General features: G+C 53.5%; 1 protein-coding gene across 1 annotated transcript; it reads left to right on the top strand.

Annotated features, from left to right (window-relative positions):
* Positions 1 to 1352: 1352 nt before the first annotated feature.
* On the top strand, positions 1353 to 21415 carry PLLP (plasmolipin; the record flags this gene model as incomplete). The annotated part of the gene is made up of 4 exons (XM_082862547.1): positions 1353 to 1487; positions 17815 to 17988; positions 19993 to 20115; positions 21229 to 21415. 4 exons carry the CDS (start codon positions 1353 to 1355, stop codon positions 21343 to 21345), a joined length of 549 nt encoding a protein of 182 aa, XP_082718673.1. The 3' UTR covers positions 21346 to 21415.
* Between the last annotated feature and the right edge of the window lie 605 nt (positions 21416 to 22020).

Raw genomic sequence — 22020 nt, forward strand, 5'->3', positions numbered from 1 at the left:
TGAGAGGTCATCTTTGACCACTCTGTCTAAAAGTTGCCTCCTGGTCATCTCTGTCACACTCCTCTGTTTTATTTATTTATTTACTTATGTTTTGGCCACACCATGTGGCATCTTATTTCAAAGACCAAGGATCGAACCCACCCCCAGCAGTGAAAGCGCTGAGTCCTAACCACTGGACCGCCAGGGAATTCCCTGTTTTATTTTAGTTATAGGATTTGTCACTACCTGAACTTATTTTTTCTCTCCAGTTTATTGCCTGTTACCCCCAGTAGAAAGTGGGATCCAAGAAGGCCTTGGGTGGTTTTTTGCTTGCTGTATTCACATGGCCTGGGGTAGGGTCTGACATATAGTAAGGTCTCAGCAATCATTGGTTGATGAATAAATGAATCAATTATCTGTGCAGGTCGGTATGGCCTGAGGGATGTGTGTGTGTGTGTGTGTTTCAGGGTGCAAGTGGAGCAACGAAACCGTAAGTCCAACATCATCTCCCACCTTCTGACACCTTCACCGCCACCCCCCACCCCTGGCGTGGCAGGAGCTTTCCGTGCAGTATTTCATTTATTTTGCACAGCGGCTCTGTGGAGTGAGGTCCATTTATATCCCTATTATTGCAGACGAGGAAACTGAGGCTCAGCGATCTTTTAAGTTACTGCTCAATCAGTTCAGAAGAGAAAACCACATCAACTGAATCATAAAAGGGCCTCCCCCTTCCACGCACACCCACAATTTATCCAGACCCTCCCCTCCAGGATGCTCGGTCACCCGGGACCCCTTGGGAGTCTCTGCACAGGGATGCCGATCCCGCTTTACGGGGAGACTTCAGAGAGGGGCAAGGGCTCGCCCAAGGGCACACAGCGCCAGAGAGGCATGCGGCAGGGAGCCGGTAGTTGCCCGCTCTGCTAGCGGCCGCCAGTTTATCCCGAGGCTCGGAAGCTAAGGGTGAGGAGGGAGCGAAGGAGCGGTCAAAGCTGCCGCGAATGCGGGGGATATTGTCAGCAGGCGACTTTCCCGGGGAGAGAAACGGGAGGCTACCTAGGCTGGTTCTGGTGGGGCCATCTCATTGACCACGGCCTCAGTTTCCGCGTCAAAGAGATGGCGACTTGGTGTGGCTCCGGGATGGACCGGCGGGCGGTGTGCGAAGGGTTAAAGGGGAGGGCTTCGTGGAGAGGGCGGGGCCGGGATTCCGGCCGCACCTGGCGGCTCCGGACTGCTCGCCCAGACGCCGCACGTAGCCCCGGGAGCCGAATCGCGAGCGCGAGTCTCCTCGGAGGAGCCGCGCAGAAGCCGGCACCCGCCGCGGGGAGGGGCGGCGACGGCGGCGGGAGCAACCTGTGGAGGCGAGCGGAGCCGCCATGGCTGAATTCCCGTCTAAAGTGAGCACGCGGACCAGCAGCCCGGCGCAGGGAGGCGGCGCCGCGGTTTCGGCGCTGCGCCCAGACCTGGGCTTCGTGCGCTCCAGCCTCGGGGCGCTCATGCTGCTGCAGTTGGTGAGCGCGCGCTTGGGGCCTGGGGTCCGGGGCCGGGGGGTGGCGGGGTGTCCCGGGGGGCCAGGAGGGGTCGGGGGCTCTAGAGCTGCCCTTTTTGCTTGCTTCTCGCACACCCCCAACCCAGGTTCACATGCGCCCCGATGCGCCGTGCCTTCCTCGGGGGCGCCTCTAGGACGGACGCCCCCGAGATCACCCTGGAACCCTCTCACCCCGAGACGTCCTAGTTGCCGTCTCTTCGAGCACACACAAGGTGCACCAATGTCAGAGTGCCCACCTCAGCGCCCCATCACTCCCTCCCAAGTGGTCACCAAGAGCTCACCCACAGAAGCTCTCACAAAAGCCACAATCACCGCGCGCCACTCTCTCTCTCTGTTTCCCCGTCTCTGGCTCTCCCTCTGCCAGGACTAAGCCCCCAGCCCTCCAGCACCAGCCTGAGGCAAAGTTCACTGTCATCTGACCCTCTGCCAAGCTCCCAGCGGCTCCCCGTGGCTGCACCCCAGAGCACTCCTCGTCTAACCGAGTGGGCACATCCGGTCCAGCACAGACCCTTCGGCAGGGCCCTATGGGCTCCCGCGGGGGAGCCCGGCCCTTCTGGCTTCCACTGGGTAACCTGCCGGTTTCCGGCCGGTTTGACGGGCCCCTTGGGGCCGAGATACCGCGCCCAACGCTGGGGGAGGGATTTGTGGGAAGCCAGAGGCAGGACACCTCTATATCCAATACCCTTTGTAGACCCCAGCCGAGGCCGATCGATGGGAACACCCTTCCCCCCACACACCAATTTCAGGCTTGAAGGTGTTAGCTTTCTCCCCATGGTACCCTCTAGTGCGAGTCGGGAAGTGGGGGCTGCCCTGTGGGAGGGGCTTGGTGCGTTTTCAGAGGACATGGGGGGAATTGGAGGTGGGCCAAGATCCATTTTGCATTAGGGCACCTCCTGCTGTCCCACTGCTGGGTCCTAGCTAGGCTGCCAGGTTTAGGACTGAAGGCAGGGTCCGAGACCAAACCTCCCTCCTTAGCGCAGGTGAGCATTCTTCCCCCTGGGCCAGGTGTCTCTTTCAGAATTCCTCAAATCTCTTCCTGTGGGGCCCCTCCCCCACCTCAGCCTCAGACACTCTCGGAGGTTTAAAATGTAGATCTTGGTCCCCACCCCCGGGAAAAATGTGGAATTGGAATCTCAGTCACTACAGCCCAGAAATCTACATTTTTAACTTCTCTCTGAGCAGTCTGGCAGATTCTTTGTGAAGGGGAGGGGCGGGGCGGGGGAGAGGTCCCGACTGGGGACTAATTTAAATCTGCAGGTAGGAAAAGCCTGTCCGGAGCGCTGCTGAGCGCTAGGCTCCCGGGTGGTTGTGAAGGGTACAGCAGACAAGCAGGAAGGGAGTCCCAGTCCCAGGGGTGGGAAAGGGCAGAGGAGAGGGATGATCAATTCTGAGTCCAGGGAGGCTCATGGAGGACAGGTGACTTTTGAGCAGGGACTTCACTGAAATCTGAGGCCGAGGTAGGGAAAGGGTGTTCGAAGGGCAGGCCACTGTGCGGGGCAAGGCTTGGGGCTGGGGAAGTGGAAGGGAACTGGGGAGAGTAGCCAGCAGGTTGGTTTAGCCAGTGTAGGGGAGGAAGAAATTTTCCTCTACCTGTCTAGTTCTTCCGGCTGGTCTAAGAGTTAAATTGACGTGAGAGAGATTAACAGGAGAAAATCAAAGTTTAATCACATGTACACGTGGGAAAGACCCAGAAAAACTGAGAAACTCCCCAAATGGCCAAATCCCTCCCCTTAACACCATCTTCAGCTAAAGACACAAGGGGATGTTGAGGATGGGGAGCCAGTTATGGGAGGTGAGCAGGAAAAGCACAGTAAACAATTGTGATTCAGATTTAAGTCGTTACTTTTTCCAATGATATGTTTCTAGAGATTTGGTCCACCTCTTGGTACTGTGAGGGAGACACCCTTACAGATGGAGATTTCCCTTACACATGTAAATGTTTCTTGCAAAAGGGTAAGAAACCTTGGTTTTCAGTTTTTCCCATGTCTGCTGTTTCTTAGATCAGCAGCTTAAAATTATTATGCCAAGAGATGAATTTTGGGGTGGCAAGTTTTGCTCCCCTACACTGGAGCTGAAGCACTTGTTTCTGGGTGGCCGGAAGCGGAAGGCTTGAATACCTTGTGAGAAGTGGTGACCATGTTCTGTTCACAGCCTTAGGGGCTTTGGAACAGCAGAGGGGTCCCTGCTGGGCTGAGCAGGATGGGGCTGCCTGGTGGGTCCCCAGGGTTAGCTCCTGGTAGACAGGACCTGAGCATCAGCCCCTTTTGCATTTGAACAATGAAACTTGGAATAAGGGGAACTAGAGGAAGGTCCTGCTGTGCCTGCAAGGACTGGGGTAGCTTCCTGTGGCAGAGGCTTGTGTCTCTGATTTGGGGGTCCCCGTGGGCTGAGCATCTGGGTCCCATCGTGCAAATGTAGACACTGAGCTGTCCATGGAATGCAGGACTGGCCTGGAGAGCTGTGGTGGAGCTTGGCACTTAGACTCCCAGGGTCTGAGTGTGAGTGGGATGGCCTCCTTCTGCCCTCACTGCAGTGCCTTTGGGGCCCGGGGAAAGGGGGACAAGGGTCTCCCTTCAGAGTTCTGAAGACCTGCACCTTTTAGTGCCTTCACCAATTGGCTTGTGGGAGAAGCTGCTTCCTGAACTGTTTCTCTGGCAACGGACAGTTCCACTGGGTCTGAGACAAGGAGGGTTCCACTCAACAGGCACCCCGTCTTCTGGGAAGCCATCATAGCTCCCATCACTCAGGTGCAAACCAAGCTCCAGGCCTTCTGGCAAGAGCTTCATATTCTCTCATTCTCCACTTTTCAGGTGAGGAAACTGAGGCTTAGGGGTCAGTTCTCTGCCCAAGAGCTCACAGAGTGATAGAGCTGGGATCTAAGCCCTGAGTGGCCTGACTTTTCTGATCCGTGCTCTATTACCACACTCTTCTGGGCTCCTACTGGGCACTGGGTATGGTGCTGTTGTGGGAGTGATGGAGACCCCAGGCTCAGGGCCTGCTGTCCAGAAGCTCTTTGTCTGTGAGCTCAAAGGATGAGCTACCTGTGGAGGGATCAGGGAAGGCTGCCTGGAGGAGGCAGTACACGAGAAGGTGAAAGCTAATTCTCCATCAGACCCTTTTGTTTCCCAGGATCTGGTGAAGAGTTCCAGATGTGGGAGGAGGGCGGTGGGAAGGGAAGGAAGAAAGGCCCCAGCTTCTTGAGAAGATGTGTTCTTTGTTTATTTTAGTATTAAATGTGTCCTGAAGAACCAACCTCAGTGTTCACTGATTTATCGCTCCCCCAACCCCATCTAGCTCCAGAAAGAACATGAGATGGAATATGATATCAAGTCACATATGATGGAAGAGTTAACGTAATATATTTTTAAAAGTTGGTGGTGTATGTGTGGGTTGGGTAGGGATTGACTTAAAGAGAGCTAAAAGGAGATCTGGAATCTGTCGCAAATTTAAGGCTGTCAATTCTTTGTTGAGTTTCCTAGCAGCCTAGGCAAAAAGGGAAACATGAATTTATGCAGATAGCATCTAAAAATGGAAGCAGGCAAGTTTGATCTAGAGACAGCTCTTGGTCATTAAAAACCTGGAAGCTTTTTTTTTTTTTAATACAGCAGGTTCTTATTAGTTATCTATTTTATACATATTAGTGTATATATGTCAATCCCAATCTCCCAATTCATCACATGTGGGAGGTAGGGTGCTTTGGACGGGAAGGAGAGGAAATTCAGGAAGGGGAACTCATCAGGGGCCAGGGCCACTAGGGAAGGCTTCCTAATGGAAGTGGGCCCTGAAGGGTTTAGTTATGTGGAAGGGGTAGTAAGGAGGTGCAGAGCAGATGAACCTTGGAATACCTCGTATAAAGGCCCAGCAGTCAGAAGGCATCCTTGAGGCTCAGGACATAGAAACCATATGAATGGCCTGTGTCGGTAGGGCAGTTGTGTTTGGCACCTTTTATCCTTCCCTCTTGCCCTATCTCCTGGGATTGGGGGTGGTCACATGATTCCCAGTTGGCAGATGAATAAACAGATCAGAAGCCTCACCTGCCACTTGATCACAGTGATCCGTGGGTGCTGGTGAGAGGATTGGTGGAAGCAGAGAACCTTGGGTTCAAATCCTGGCTCTGTCATCTTGGGCAAGTTCCCTAATATCCCTGAGCCTCAGTTTCCTTGTCTGTGAAATGGTGATGGTGGGATTGTGAGGAATGTGGAAGCCGATGCCTGCAAAGGGCTTAGCGCTGTATATGTTAGAACGAAGGGCAGTTAGGATTCACAGGGTCATAGAATCCTAGGCCTCTTACACTTGCTCCCAAAGGCCCCTCGGTGTGTCCTCAACATGAGCTTGCATTCTTCCAGGGACAGGGAGCTCAGTCCCTCTTAAAGGCTACCTGCTCCATCCTTGTGCACCTGGGAGTGTGAGAAAGTTTTTCCTTGTGGTAATCCTGACTCTCTCCAGCCCCACAAGGCATGGCAGCCCCTTTTCAGGTTGGAGGCAGGGCAGAGGCTGAAAGTCAACTCTTTAGGTTGGCTAGACAGGGTTGTTGGGATCTGCGAGGTGTGAGCAGAGGTTGGCCATGTTGGGATCACAGTGTTGGGGACTCACAGGGTTTTCCATAGCACTGAGTTTCATGGGTTCAGCCTCCTTAGGGCAGCATTCCCCGCCCTGCATGCTACCCACCTTCCTTCCTACTCCACTGTACCCAGCAAAACAATGCCTGTATTGTTAGCTCCGCCTACCCGCCCCACTTTGTGGCTAGGAGAGTGTTGAGTGTTTGGAATCAATTTATAATTATGTAACAATATATGGACACATTATCCTTAAAAAGCAAAAACCTATTACAGGTAAGGCTAAAGTTATTCTTGGATCCCCTACCCCTCTCCCCAAGGGAACTGCTGTGTTGGGGTGTTTCTAGTTCTTTTTCCTGTGCATTTTAAAAAACATTGATGGTTTTATTCTATATCCTTTGTTGGGTTGCTTTTCTCACACCCAGGGCACCTGCATCTCTTCATGTTATGCAGAGCTGTCTGCCTCCTTCCTGTTTTGGGCTATCCCAGGATGTCACGGTAGGGCCCGAGCTCATTTAGCCATTTCTCTATTGATGGGCCTGTTTTTATTCTTTGAAAAAATTATACAGACATACGGCAAAAATGTTCCAGCAGTCCAAAGCGTTATCAATGAAAATGTAATCTCTCATCCCAGTCGGGACACTCCTCCCATCCCCATCCCCCGCCCTTGCCCGAGGCATCATGGGTGTGGCATTCCAGGGTGAGTCAGTGCAGTTATTTCTACACATGACCCCTATCAAAACACAGGTAGGCGCACTCTGCCTGTGCCCCGCCACGCTTTTACCCCCTTGGCAATACACCTGGGCATGTTCTATATCATTGCACATAGAGCTACACGTATCTTTCTCTTTTTAATCTTTTATTTCCTTAATTTCTTTAATAGGTAATGTATTTACAACAGTCTAGAATAAGACAGAGTGGGAAAGAACACAGTGAAAAATCTCTGTCCCCTTTGGTTAGAGTTGACCTCCCCCATGCCCATTCTTCTCCGTTTCCTGTGTAGCATTTTAGGCTTTCTTTAAGGAGATCTGCAAATGTGGCTATGGATCCCCACCTCTCCCCACTTTACTCCAGGGCTGTAGTCTATACACATCCTTCTGCACTTTTCCTTTTTCACTTACAAGTGTGTCATGGAGGTCCTTTCGTCTCAGTACCTGAAGCGTGATCGCTTCTCTTGTGGCTTCTGTAGCAGCCCATCCCGCAGCTGTGGTGTGAGTTGTGTGGCCCGTCCCTTTGTTGACAGACCCTTGGGTTTCCACTCTTGCTGTTCCACACTGTCACGGTGAATGATCTTGCCCAAGCCACTGGGCGCATCTGTATGGTACATTTCTGGAAGGGGGACCGCTGGCTCAGGTTATGTGTGTTAGTGATTTTGTTAGAGATTGTCAGATGCCCTCCATAGGGGTCACATTTGTGCCCCTCAGTGAGCCTTCTCGTAGAGTGCCTGTTCCCTACAGCTCCCATCTGACAGGCGAAATGGCAGGTCAGGGTAGCATTGTTTTGCATTTCTCTTATGAGTTAGGTTAAAGAACCTCACTTTTTTTTTTTTTTGTGGTACGCGGGCCTCTCACTGTTGTGGCCTCTCCCGTTGTGGAGCACAGGCTCTGGACGCGCAGGCTCAGCGGCCATGGCTCACGGGCCCAGCCGCTCTGCAGCATGTGGGATCTTCCCGGACCGGGGCACGAACCCATGTCCTCTGCATCGGCAGGCGGACTCTCAACCACTGCGCCACCAGGGAAGCCTAAGAACCTCACTTTTAAAAATATGTTTAAGAGCCATTTGCATTTCCTTGTATGTTTGCTTCTTTCCACATTCTATTAAGTTGTTGGTCTTTGCCCTGTCAATTGCTAGGAGTGCTAGATGATTTGCAAATATTTTTTCCCTAGTTTGTTTTTTGACTTTGCTCAGGGTATTTTTTTGGTTTGTTTTTTTATGGTGTTTTTTGTTTGCTTGTTTGTCTTGTTTTGTTTTTGCTCAGAAAGACTTATTTTTATGTGGCCGAATTTCTTGTTTTCTTTCCTTTCCCTTTTTTCTTTCTGGCTTCTGGAAACTGTGTCAGAGTTAGGACTTTCCCACTTCGAGGTAAGTCTCCCATGTAGGGCTTGGAAAGTGTTGTATCATCCACAGTCAATCACAGTCCTGGAAGATTGCTGGAGGAGACAGCCTCATCTGGGTGCTAAAGTGTCTTTAGTGCCTTCCCAACACTTTTTAAATTTAAAACTGGAGCTCTGGATCCTGGGAAGACAACTGTACCTATCTGGGATGTATTAATATTGTTAATTTTTGTTGTATTTAATTTTATAGTTAGCTTCTATTGTGGTAGATAATGCAGGTTTTCTACTTTTTAGTGATTTAAAAGTTTCTTCTTAAAATTCTTATTTGTATGATAAATCCACATTCATCAATGAGGACTAGTTAAATAAATTATGATACATTTATGCAGTGGCATACAATACAGTTAGTAAAAAGATGACTTCTTACCCCTCAACGAAAACAATAAGGCAGCTCTGTATGTGTGTAATGATGGACAATCTCCAGGCTGTACGGTTAAGTGCAAAATGCAAGGTGAAAACCTGTGTGTGTAGAATACTGTCGTTTGTCTGGGAGAAATACACACAGGCTATATAAATATACACACTCGCCTATCTGAAGTGTATGTGTGTGCATGCATGCCTAGGTAGTCTTTGGCAAGACACTTGAGAAATCACTCTTGGTTGCCCCCAGGAAGGAAATTGAGTATCAGGGGAAGAGGGAGACATGCTAAAAGCACCATTTTGTTACCTATCATGTCATATATATCATGCATTTTAAAAATAGAATAACTTATCAAAAAAATCTTTCAAATAAATGAAAATAGTGGGTAAAACAATAGGACAGGTCATTTATGGGCGCAGCAAAAGCTATGAAGATGGCACTCGAAGTCTCCCTCAGGCCCAAAGAGGGGAAGGCACTTTCCCAGGATCACAGAGCAGCAAGCAATGGCTTTGAGTTCAGCGTTACTGGCTGGGTGACCTTTTCTTAACCATCTGTAAGTGGAAAGAGGTAAGGGCTGCGGAGCTGTCCACGTGTGGTGGATGCTCTCAGTTTCTGTTGGAGTATCAGGGCCAGGTGTTGGTTACTCCTTATCAGCCGGTGAGTTGTTTGTGGTGGAACTCAGTGAGGATTATGCCCTGATTTCCTGCTCTTGGATGGTCTGAGGGAGCTGCAGGGGGTCCTGCCCTGGTCCCCATGGCGATTTGGAACCTGAGTGTTGGGGGAGAGCCTGTTTTCCTTGGCAGTCCAGTGAGCCCAGCCCTGGATATAAACTGGTCCTTTGCTGTTGGGCTGAGTTGGCCCCTCCTGTTTGCCCAAGGGGTGGGAGGACAGGGTGGTACCACAGGGTCTCACGGAGACGTGAGAGCAGGAAGGCCAGGGCTGAAGGTCAGGCAGGGCCCAGCTGCTAGGGAACAGACCTGGGGCTGTTCTGGGATGTTTGAGCTTCATTTAGGAGCGGAGAGGTCAGATACCAGATGATCTGCCAGCCTGTATGAGATTAGCCAGATGGGATCACTTGTCTGTCCTCGAAGTTTAGATGGGGTGGGGCTTGCTCAGTGTCACCCCAAACATTAGTGACAGAGTCAGGACTAGAGCTAGTGTCTGAGGAAGGAAGTCCAGGGAATAAGGAAGACCCTCACTTTAGGTGCCCCTCCCCCCAGCCCTGTTCCTCAGCAGGTAGAGAGGCCAGGCCTCATGGGGCTAATGAAGTTCATACGCTCCCAGCAGCCAGCTCTCTCTGGAGGTCTGACAGCTGGACGGGGACCCGCCTGGGGTGCTGAGAACATAAGATTCTGTCATCCCTCTCCACCCAGGGTTCAAGGACTGCCCCTGCCCCTTCTCTGCTCCCGCCTCCGGGGCAGTGATGCTCCCTGCCAACAAATTAGTCTCCAGGGAGTGTCCCTACCTCCTGGAATTTGGAGTTCTGTCCTCTTCTGGGCGTCTCTATCTACTGGGTCACAGAACTGTCCCCACCCTTACAGTGCATGACCTTGGGCCACGTCCATCTCTTCCGAGAGCTTTGCTTTCCTCATCTGTGAAATGGGCCAAGTGCTTTACTTGAGAGAGTTGGGCTTCCTGGGAGTGAAGCACTGACGGGGGCTGGATTTGGACTTGACCTGGGCTTTCAAGGGGACTAAGGCCTTCCTGGGAAAGCTCTGTGTCGCCGTAAGGGTCTTAGTGCCGGGGAGGCACCGGTTGACTTTCTGGGGAGGACCAGGAGACCCCCAAGGGAGGAAGGTGAGCAGGTCTTAATTTCTGGAACCTCACCCAGGGGGTGCGTTGCTGCTGGCTCTGGGAGCCAGGGAAGGCCTCGCAGATGCCTTGGGGATGCGTCTCTGTCGAGGGGACCTGCTTAGTCTCTGGCCCCGGAGTGCAGAGTGGGAACCAGCAAGGGCAGGAGGCAGCTTGAGCTTCATGTTGGGAAGATTTTTCTAGAACCCTGAGAGAGACCCCCAAAGGCAGAGTGGTGGCAGTGGGCTCCTTGACGTGCAGGCTGCACACAGGGGCCGGAGGTCCTCATGAGGGGCTCTGGGGGCGGCGGGGCCATGGGGCCAGAAGTCTCTTTCGTCTCTAGCTCTGAGACTCAGGGACTCAGGAATAACAAGCAGTGTGATAAAGGCTGCATTTGGAAAGCCCTGGAGGTGAACCAGGCCCTGAGCCAGTGTTCACATCCTCCTCCTCCATGGCAGCCCAGGCTGGGAGCGGGGTGCTCGTGGGTGGGGACCCTGGTTGCCTGGCTCCCCGCTGCACTTCCGGGGCCTATAACAGTGCCTGGCAGAGAGCGGGCCCTCAGGAGAGTTTGTTCAATGACTCGATTTGGTAACTCACGTGCCTGCTTTTCAGGTAACAAAAGGGAGGCTTGGCCGAGTTAAATACCACCCCGGACCGGGTCACTTGGCTCGGGCTAGGTTCTGAATGCCCTCGCACCTCCTGTAGAGCTGGGGTGTGATGGCCTAGGATTCTTGAAGGCTCGTAGTGTACAGAGCGGGAATTCCAAGGAGCCTTTCCCTAGAGCCCAGCCCCTCTGCACAGGGAGGAAGGAGGTGGTGTGTGGAGTTGTTGTGGCCACGCAGGCACCCGGAGCCTCTGTCCCCTGCGCCTTTGTCTCCTGGGACACAATGGCTGTTTTTTTGTCCCCATAAAGTCCCTTTCACTGTAGGGAGAAGGGCCAGGGCGGGGGTGGAGTATGGGCCTGGTCAGGCCAAGTTCTGAGTGTCCTCAGCTGCCCAGATGTGTCCCTGTGAGGGGGAACCCCGGGAAGGGTTCACGTGGTCCCCTGGACCTCAGTTTTCTGGATGGTGCAGTGGGGAGAAGGGAGTCCTGGGGGCTCTTGGATGGGCCCTGCCCTCAGATTGTTTCTAAAACATTTGGTTTCATCGCCAATGTTTAAAAAGCTGAAGATTTCACGTAGAAATTCGGATTTCTAACGTCTCCTGGAAAATCAGAAGTTCTTGGGACTGCCCTGGTGGTCCAGTGGTTAAGACTCTGAGCTTCCAGTACAGGGGGCATGTGTTCAATCCCTGGCTGGGGAACTAAGTTCTGGCAGGCTGCTCTCAGCTCCACAGACCTCCCCGGGCCACCTTAGTCACTTCTGTGACCTGTGTGCCTTGGCGGTTGCTGAGTTTAAAACCCTAACGTCAGCCTCCAGGCACTGAGGTTTTGTCCCCCGCGTGGACGCTGCGGTGTGGGGTTTACTCCCTCTAAGCTGTCAAACAGCCCTCCTAGCCACTCACAACTTCTACAACTTTTCACTTTTTCCTTTACAGTATTTTCCTTGCATGACACACCTATGAGGTGACCAGGAGAGGTGTACTTGTCCAACCCCCTCACGTGTCAGATGAAGAAACAAACCAGAAAGGTTAGGTGCCTCTTCTAAGACCACACGCCAAACCTACAAGGGTCTAACTCAGCCCAGGAGGTGGAGAGGATTAAAAGGAGAGTTGGCGTGACCATCTTTGGGCGGGAGAGGAGTTAGCCAAGTGCTCATGGGATTGGTGGAGTCCCTCCAGTAAGTACAAGGGAGGGAAGGCTGTGGGCCCCCCTGGAGGAGCCCTGTGTTGAGGAGTGTCAGGCCTCAGACTTAGGGGATCCTTGGAGAACACTGAGCAGACCTCCCTGCTCCCATTGTACAGGGGGGAAGACTGAGGTCTAAAGGGGTGAAGTGTTCTGCCCAGGGACCCTTAGCCTGTGAGGAGTGGAGGGAGTGTAGCTGCAGGAGGTGTCCTGGGGGGTGGCTGGACTGGGTTCTGCTCCCTACCACCTGCGTACCGCCCGTTCTTTGGATAAGCCCAGCTGCCTTATCTGGAAGGTGGGCGGGGCCCCACTGGCTGAGGACCCTTATCTGCCAGGAACTGCCTGGTGCTTATTAGATGCATTATTTTTCCAAGGCCTCACACCCCTAGGAACTGCACACACTATTACTACTGCAGGAAACCAGCCACAGAGAATGGATCGGGAAACCCATGTTCTAACCTCTCAGAGTGATAACATTAGAGCACGGAGGATGTTAGGCCTATGTTGGGCATTGGTCTAAGTACCTTACATATATTACTTCATTTACATCTACCCTGTGAGGTAGGCACATTTTGAATATAAGGACACTGAGGCACAGAGTGGTTCAGCAACTTGCCCGAGGTCACACAGCTAGTAAGTTGGCAGGGCCAGAGCTTGAACCCAGGGAGTTAATAGACCACCTTTCCATTAGAGTTAATGCCAACACCCCCCCAGTTAAATCAGATCATAACAGCCATTCGTAGACTCAAAGAGTAGCTAAGAAAGATGTATTCGTTTCCTACAGCTGCCATAACAAAATGCCACAAACTAGGTCGCCTAAAAAACATAACAAGGGGCTTCCCTGGTGGCGCAGTGGTTGAGAGTCCGCTTGCCGATGCAGGGGACACAGGTTCGTGCCCCGGTCCGGGAAGATCCCACATGCTGCGAAACGGCTGGGCCCGTGAGCCTGTGCTTTGCAACGGGAGAGCCCACAACAGTGAGAGGCCCACGTACCGCAAAAAAAAACACACACAAAAAAAACCCCACCAAAAAACAGAGGGACTTCCTTGGCGGTCCAGTGGTTAAAGACTCCATGCTTCCACTGCAGGGGGGCATGGGTTTGATCCCATGTAAGATCCCACATGCCACGTGGTGTGGCTAAAAATAAAACAAGAATTTATTGTCTCACAGTATTAGAAGTTCAAAATCAAGGTGCTGGCAAGGTTGGTTCCTTCTGGAGGCTCTGAAGGAGAGTCTGTTCCATGCCTCTCTCCTAGCTTCTGGTGGTTGCCAGCAATCCTTTGTGTTCCTTGGCTTGGAGACACGTCACTCTAATCTCTGCCTCCATCTTCACATGGTGTTCTCCCTCTGTGTCTCTTTGTCCAGTTTCCCTCTTATAAGAACTCCAGTCCCTGGATTGGGGCCCACCCTAACTGAGGAATGCCTCTTGGTCAGGCATTTGTGACTAATCCCTCTCCTCTCTGGCCCTGCAGGTGCTTTTAACAAAAATATCTCTGTTATCCAGTCGTTGAGAAATTTTTGTTTGGAGGTGCAAAGGTCCTGGGGCATGTGTGAATGAGACCTTTTTTTTCTTATATTTCTTGAATATGACCTTTTTGACAGCCATCATTTAAAGAGAAAACCCCAATCAGAAATCTTTAGGTTTTCAGGAAGACAGGGTTTGTTTGTTTTTTTCCTTCAAGATTTCTAGACCTTTCTCTTTGTTTATCTGCAGTGCATGCCTGAGGAGGTGTTGCTGGGGCCTCAGAGAGTTTGGAAGGACCAAGGGGATGAGGTTTGGTTCTGTGTATGTATGTGTGTGTGTCTGTCTTTAAGAGTAAGACACACAGATACATGTGTAGACACCCGTGGAGAACCATGGGGACAGATGAACACGTAGGCAAGAGACAGGGACCCCCAGAGGTAAAGGCACAGAGTTCTGTTCTTCGCCACATGGCTCCCTCCCTTCACCTCTCGCATGCTCACATGTCCTAGTGAGATCTTTCTTGGCCTTCTTATCCTTCTCAGCTGGATTCCCCCCACAGCACATATCCTGCGTTTCCCTCATGTATTGGGTTTTTATCTGCTACCCGCCCCGCTGTCCCCCGCCAGGAGAGCAGGGCTTTTCATGTTTTGGCTCACACACACAGTGGTAGGTGCTCAACAGCTATTTGTTGAATGAGTGAACCCAGAGGGATGCACACGGCAAGGCCTGTGGTCAGAGAGGGTGTCAGAATTGCACGAGGGCCTGGGTGAAGCCCTGTGTGCAGGTGGCAGAGCTGGGGCCTCCTGCCTTGCTCTCCACCCTCGTCACCCTACTGCCCTCCCCCTGCACAGTGGGGTTTACTGTTCTGTACTGGACTATAAGACAAGTCCTCTGGGCTCTTCCAGCTAGACTGTGGGTCCACAGCAGGAGGGAGGGGTCCAGCAGCTCCTGCAGCTTCTGGAGACGAGGCCTGGGCCCAGCTCCCCATGCAGGGCCACCCCGGCCAGCAGAGGGTCAACATGTGTAGGGGTGCCCTGTCCTGGGCTGGGGCACTTCCTGTAGATTCTTGGGGCTGGGGTGAGGGGACGGGAAAAACCAGTCTGTCTGGTTGAGGTGGGGGAGGGCAGAAACCAAGGCGGCTCCCTGGGCAGCAAGGCCAGAAGGAACCAGAAATTCCCACTGCTTATGCAGCAGCTTTGTCTCTCAGGCTGCGCTTGCTGATCCGGAAATCAGGGCTGGGCAGGAGGGCGAGGCAGAGACCAGAGAGCCTGGATGCCTGCGGGGCCTACCCCCTCGGAGCCAGCGAAGTGTCCTCATTTTTTATACATCACTAAGTAACTCTCAGTAGCCCAGGGTCCAGAGAACGACAGATCTGGGTTCAAATCCTGCCCTGCCCTTTCCCCACGGGTGGCCGTAGATGACTCATTTTCCTCTGAGCTCCTGTTTGGAAAATGGGGATAACACATAATACTGACTAATGAGAGGGTTTGGGGAAGTCAGTGAAACAAAAGGGAAGGTGCTTACCTGCGGCCTGGTACACAGCTGGAGGGCATTATGTGGTTATTGTGACCAAGCCCATGAGTAATACACCAACAATTGATAAGTGTACATTAGTGTAAACCCAGATCCATCCTTTCCTGATTTTTCAGTTCACCGCATTTTCTAACTTCCTTTCAGATAGCTGGAAACAGGCAACACGATGGCATGGAGGCCTGTAAGGACCCTGCTTTAAGTGAGGAGATAATTGTCTGCCCCTGACACGCTCAGTCCTCCCCTGGGAGGGTCCTGCGTCCTGCTTTGGGAGTGTCTGTCCTCCTTTGTAACAGTGACCCTCCCCCAGCCCTGGGGCCGATGTGTCTGTTTCAGGCAGGGTGTCCTAAGGTTGGGTGGTTGGGGGGCTGTGCTGAGACACCCGCACTCTGGGTCCTCATGGGTCAGGGCTGTGCCCCCAGCGGTGTGATTGCCCTCAAGGCCCTGTTACCTGTCCCACCTTCCTCGCCTGCAAACTGGGCCCCATGGGCCACCCAGCCTGTTGGTGGTGGCTAGAGGAGAGCACTAGAGGCTAGAGGTAGGGCAGGGGAGGCTGGCAGGGTGCAGTGTGGGGTGGGCGTCCCTGGGGTCTCACCCCCCCACCCCGGAACGGGAGGAGGAGCAGGTGCAAAAATCTGGAGAGAGGGGGGAGTGGGCGCTTTCCCGAGTCTCCCACTCCCACCCCTGGGTGGAGGGAGGCAGGGCTGGGAGCACATTCACCGATTCACCCCTGCGTCCTCTTGTGACACACAGCACCTGTCGGGGGCGGGGGTCTGACCTCTGTTTCCTGGATAAGGAAACAGAGGCCAGTTACCTCTTGAGCATGTGTTTATCGAGCAGGTCTATGCGCCAGGCACTGCCGGGCACTGGAGACACAGCGATGACCAAAGAAGGATTCCTCGGGGGCCTGCGTTCTAGCAGGCGGACTCGAGTTGCCCTGGTGAGCCGCACAGAGCGGGAAGGCACTTGCCTGGTGTCCCATAGCCCAGGCAGGATGAAATCCCAGCTCCTGACTCCTAAGCCCAGGGCTCCACCTCTCACTTCCAGGTGGTGGGGAGAAAGGAAAGTCGTCACAGGGGCTGCTGGACGCCCGGCCTCAGCTAGGCTTATTCCTGCCCTGACCCCACAGGTGTAGGGCGATCGATACAGAAACTTCCCTTTTGGTCCTTGGCAGGGGTGCTTTGGTGGGGTGCCTGGCAGGCACCCATTCTGGCTGCTCTGGGGTGAGTGACAGCTCTCCCGTGTCTGGTCTAGGAGCTTGTGGCGGGGGGACTTTCTGTCCCCCAAACCAGCAGCAGAGGTGGGTTTCGCTCCTGAGCCACTTCCCTGTGATCCAACTGATGGTTGGCTCATCCTTGAGACGGTGGCAAGGTCACTGGGAGCCTTGGTGTCACACACTGTCCACGGGAAGAAGAGTGACAGCTTTCTCTGTGTCTTCATCAGCAAAGCAGCCTTTCTCCACAGCCCCCCAGTTGATCCTCCCTCCCTCAGCGGCCAGTCCCGAGGCCTGCTGCCGGCCAGGGATTCTGGAGAATGCCTTTGTGGTGAAGGAGGACGTGCTGGCCTGTGGGGTCTCAGCCAGCAGGGAAGGGGCCAGGAGAGGCTTGGGGGAGGCTAGGATGGCCACAAGTGAGGTACCACCCTGCCAAGTTCCCCACGAGGCCATGAGGGGTTCAGCCAACCTACCCGTGTAAAATTCCCTGCAGCACAGCGTCCCCAGCTGGACTTGTTCGTTTATGTATACAAACCCCCATGGGTCCTGAACCTATGAGGTAGGTGTGCTCTTTATACTCATGTGACAGGTGATGTGTCCAGAGCACAGAGTGGTTGTGAGCTTACCCAGTGTCACACAGCTGGTAAGGGGAGTGCGTTTTAAATCAGGCAGTTGGCTCTGGAGGCCATGCTGTCAGCCGCTACACACACTGCAGGGATGTTGGGGCTCACCCTGCCACATAGGAATGGCGTGATAGGTCCTTTTGCTTTTCTGAGGCCCAGTTTCACCTGTAAGGTGGGGATGGTAACACCTGTATTGAGGCGCAATTGGAGAGTCGGAGAAGCTGGGGGTGGAAGGGGCTTGGTAGGGCACCAGGCAGAGGTCACCGTACCTCTGGGACTCTGTGCTTGTGTGTCCCTCCTTCAGGGATGTGCTGGTGACTTCATCTTTCTTTCAGAGGCTTTTACTAAGTTCCTGACCAAGCTCGGGTCCTGTACTGGGTGCTGAGATGCACCTATGAATGGGACAGTCATTGTCTTACCCGTGGGGAAATGGGCAAGCTTGGGACACCACCCCTCCGGGGCTGCAGGGGTCTCACCCTGGAGGCAGCAGGGTGGAAGGCACTGCTGCTGTGGCTTCCAGTCTGGGGAAGGAAACAGAATTACAGTCTTGGGTGGTGGGTGCCTGGGGGGCCATGTGAGCACAGAAGAGAGTTCTGGAACCCAGACTGGAGGAGCAGGGAAGGTGCCCTGGAGCACATAACATTTCAGCTGAGATCTGAAAGGAGTACGTTACCAGGCAAGGGCTTGGTATGTATTGGTATGCAGTAGGAGCCAAATAAATTTTTCTTGGGCAAATGAGAAATGTGTCCTGCAGAGGGCGCCCCACGGCAAAGGCCTGGAAGCCTCTGGTCTGTGGCCTCCAGCCTGAGCGCTGGGGGCTCTGGGAGACGCTGGCCCTGTCTCGCTCCCTCCAGGTGCTGGGGCTGCTGGTGTGGGCCCTGATTGCCGACACCTCGTACCACCTGTACCCGGCCTATGGCTGGGTGATGTTTGTCGCTGTCTTCCTCTGGCTGGTGACAATCGTCTTCTTCATCCTCTACCTGTTTCAGCTGCACATGAAGCTATACATGGTGCCTTGGCCGCTGGTGGTGAGTCTGGGTAGGAACCCTGGGGGTGGGTCCAGGCTGACCCCTCTGCCTCTGGCTGTAGCTGTGACAATGCAGCCTTCCCTAAATGAGAAGTGGCAGGTGGGGGTTGGCTGAAGTCCTCGCTGGCCTGTAGCTCTGGGTGGGGGAGGGAGGATTGGTGGTTCAGGTGTCCAGTTTTTCTGAGCACTGAGAGCCATGAATCCAGGAGGACTTAGGCTTGACTTTCTCCCACGAAGGGAGTAGAAGTGAGGGGCTGTTGAATGGAGAGACCGGAGGCCATTTGGGATCTTGAAAGTATTTTTCCTTTTGGGGGGCAGTCGGGATTTGAATCTGTGGGTTCTGACTGGCAGCCCTGGGCCTGGAGGTTGGGCTGAGCTGGCAGGAATCACCGAGGCTGGGCCCGGTGTGTGCAGGGCTCGACGTGCCATCTCACCCCCCGCACCCCGCTGTCTGCAGGGTGAGGCCCCTGCAGCCTGGCAGAGGATGGTGTCCCGGGTTGCCCGGGTCAGTCTCCTTAGGACACAGAGCTGTGAGTGTCCATAGGAAGTACCCTGGCCAGACACAGCGAAAGCTGCTAGGGCTTTTTTCTCTGACCCGGAAAACCCCTGCAGCTGGGGTCTGAGGCTTTCAGTGAGCAGAGAGAGGCAAGAGAGGCACATGATTGTAAGACAAGCAAAGCTGGGACTAGGCAGCATTGTTTGCAATTCAATGACTTTTGAAGCTGAGGAAACGTGAGTCATCCTCAAGACAGACCGTGTTTGTTAGATCTTGACATCACTGGCAGGAGCCAGGTGGTGTTTGCGGCGGGCACTGGGCTTGGAGGGAAGATCCTGGCATGAGGAGGGGGCGGCCTGACTTCCTGGCTAGGGTCCAGTCCCTGCCTCGTGTCCTAGGAGCCTTGAAGAAAGACATCCCCGGAGATGGAGGGGCCTTGGTGTCTCTTAGCACAGATCTGGGGCCCAGCCACAGCTGCTGATGGAAGGAGGCTCCTTTCCCAGGCCATGATGGCAAGGCAGTGTCTCACCCTCCTAGAGGAGGCTGAATTATGATTGCCAAATTGGGCTTTTCTGGGATAGGGGCTACAAGCCCCCTTCCGGGCACAGGTAAGAGGCGTGGGTCAAATAGGTCAGGAGGGGTTCTGGAGAACCCGCACCCATCTGTCCATAGGAAGCCGCCTCTACTCAGCTCTGTTAGTGGGAGTGCAAGTGCCAAATCTTGATATTTTAAGATTGAAAGTTTTATATGCAATCTTAAAGTTTTCGTATGAAATCAAATTTAAAACGTAATATTTTTAAAAAATCTATGGGATGAGCCAAACATGCCTGAGGGCCACCAGTTTGCGATCTCTGCTAAGTGTCAACTGGCTCCGGGGGCCAAGCGCTGGGGGAATGGGACCTGGGCCTGGTTGTCAGCCCAGGACCCTTCCTTGCCAGCCTGGCTTAGGGGTCCTCACCCTGGCATTTGACATGGGGCCTAGAGCCTAGGATGTGGCCGAAAGGCAGACATAGGTTCTTCCCACTGAGGGCAGAGAGGGACGTGAGGCACCACCACCCACGCCCCCGCCGCACGGGTCAGCCTCAGAGCCAAGTCCTCGGACAACAGGGAGGGCCGGGCCTGGCTGGGAGCCAACACAAGCAGGCCCCGGGTTCAGCTGGTGCACTCAGAGACAGGCTTGGTTTGGTCTCTTGCCATCAGGAATGGGTTTTGCCTTGTGGAACTGTTGCTGTCCTGACCAGGTCACTTTAGCAGCCCCCCCCCCCCCCGCCCCCGCCATCTCTCAGCCTTCGGTATGTCTACGTTCCCTGCTCATATGGCCTCCAGGCTGACCCTGTGTAGACCGCTGTCTCTTGAGGCCTTTTTAGAGGGAAAGACCCACGTGTCTCCATCCTTGAGCCCCAGCCCCTGTTCTGGCTACTAAAGGGATGTGCTCGTGGGGACCAGGAGGTTCCACAGTTACCGGAAGTGTCTCACGTCTTAAGACTTCTCTCCCCCACCTACCCCCAGTTAATGATATTTAATGTGGGCGCCACCGTTCTCTACATCACGGCCTTCATCACCTGCTCTGCTTCGGTTGAACTGACGTCCCTGAAGGGCACCCGGCAGTACAACCAGCGTGCAGCTGCCTCCGTGAGTATGGTTCCCTGGGGCACCCTCGGCAGTTACAGGGGAGACGGGCCAAAGCAAGGTCTGGGCCCCTGGACTCTCACTGCTCCCTGGTCCCAGGCCAGGCACCTGCCACGTGCTGAATTACCCTCCTCTCAGTGGGCTCAGTTTTCCATAATTAACAGCAAAACCCCGAGGAACCAGAATGCTTGGGAAATACCTGGGTGGCACAAATGAAGTTTGGGTTAATGCTGCTGTAAATCAGTCGTGCTGCAATGATTTAGGGTCATAGGTCCCCTTGGAGAATCTGTTGAAAGCGCTCTATCCTCCCCCCTGGAGAAAGGCACGCACAAAAACCTTTCGGTTTAAACCATCTGGGAGATCCTCAGGCTCTCCCATGCAGCTCAAACTCGGGCTCCACGTCAGGTAGCCAGTGAAGTATGAGTGAGCACGCCTCACCCACGAGCCCCTGCAGGCACTTCCTCACTGTCCTTCCACTCCCTCAGTGGGGAGGGGGACAGCGACTGCCAGTCCTTTTGACAGACCAGGAAACTGAGGCTAAGAGAGGTGAAGGGACACCACTAAACTGAGTCCTGGGTAGGGCGGGAGTTAGACCAGGACTTGGGTTTCCTCATTCTTTCTGGTGAGGATGGTTTTGAAATCTGTGAACTCAGTCACCAGGATAGAGACATGGAAATTCTGAACGTGGCCTTAGGTGCTAGTGTAGGGATACCTATGAATTGATTCCAGAAAAACTCCTAGGGTAGCTGAACATTGCCTTTTTAAAACTAAATCCCTGAAATGTGTCTATAAAGTAGCTCCTACCCCTTGGTGACTCTTAGCACACTGTCCAGTTATCCCTCTCAATCTAAGACACACCTGGCTTGTGTGGTTAATGGTTCCCCACTAGAATATAAAGTTGGCACCCTAGAACCTGGTACCCATCAGCCCCCATGGTGGTTAAATGGGTATATGGTTAAGGAGGAGGTGGTGTGGCTCCAGAGCAGCTCATTCTGGTTGAGGGGCCCCGGGTTTCACTGTCTGCATCTACCTTCCTGGTGCTTGTATCACTGTCATAGCCCCCAGCCCCGTGTGCCGTGCTGCAGACAGACTCACCTCTGCTGTCTTCTCTTTCAGTTCTTTTCGTGTTTAGTGATGATTGCCTATGGAGTGAGCGCTTTCTTCAGCTTCCAGGCCTGGCGAGGAGTAGGCAGCAATGCAGCCACCAGTCAGATGGCTGGCGGCTATGCCTAAACCACTGGTGCCATGGGCCACCCTGGGCCTGAAGGCTGTAGCCTGGTCCCTGTGCAGGTGGCCCCGCAAGCCCGAAGCCTGAGCCCTGCATGGAGTCAGCCCGGAAGGGACTACACTTGCTCTTCTCTGCTCATCAGACTCCTTGGGCTCACCCCACACTCCCAAGGAATCAGGATCCTTCCTCTGGCAGGCGCATGGGCTGGAAGAGAGGCCAACAGCCAAGACCTCTCCATCCTCCATATTCAGCAGAAGGTGATGGGGGATACAGGACTCTCTCTGCTTTGTCTTTAGGACTTCGGTGTCCAAGGCTGGGAGCCAGCCTTCTCATTGGCACTAAATACACTAACAATGACTCCAGACTTGCAGCCCACCATAGAATATGCCTAACAAGCAGCAATTATTTATCTCTGTTTTTGTTCTGGGAAGCTGAGCAAATTCATGAAACCGTTCTGATTCCTTAAAACATAATCCTGGCCTGACCCTCCGCCAAGCTAGCACGTCACTTGTAGGGAAACATGTTGAAAGAGGGTTATGATGCTGACAGCATGGTCTTCCTTTCCTACATTTCAGACATACCAGTTATTTTAAATCAGTTTTAAGTGACTTCTCAATGATGAAAAGCTTATCCAGGTTTCCCTCCCTTTCCCAAGCCCTTGTTTGTAGTTTTCCCTTTGG

This window comes from Leucopleurus acutus (assembly GCF_964270905.1).
Source record: "Leucopleurus acutus genome assembly, chromosome: 20".
NCBI lineage: Eukaryota > Metazoa > Chordata > Mammalia > Artiodactyla > Delphinidae > Leucopleurus > Leucopleurus acutus.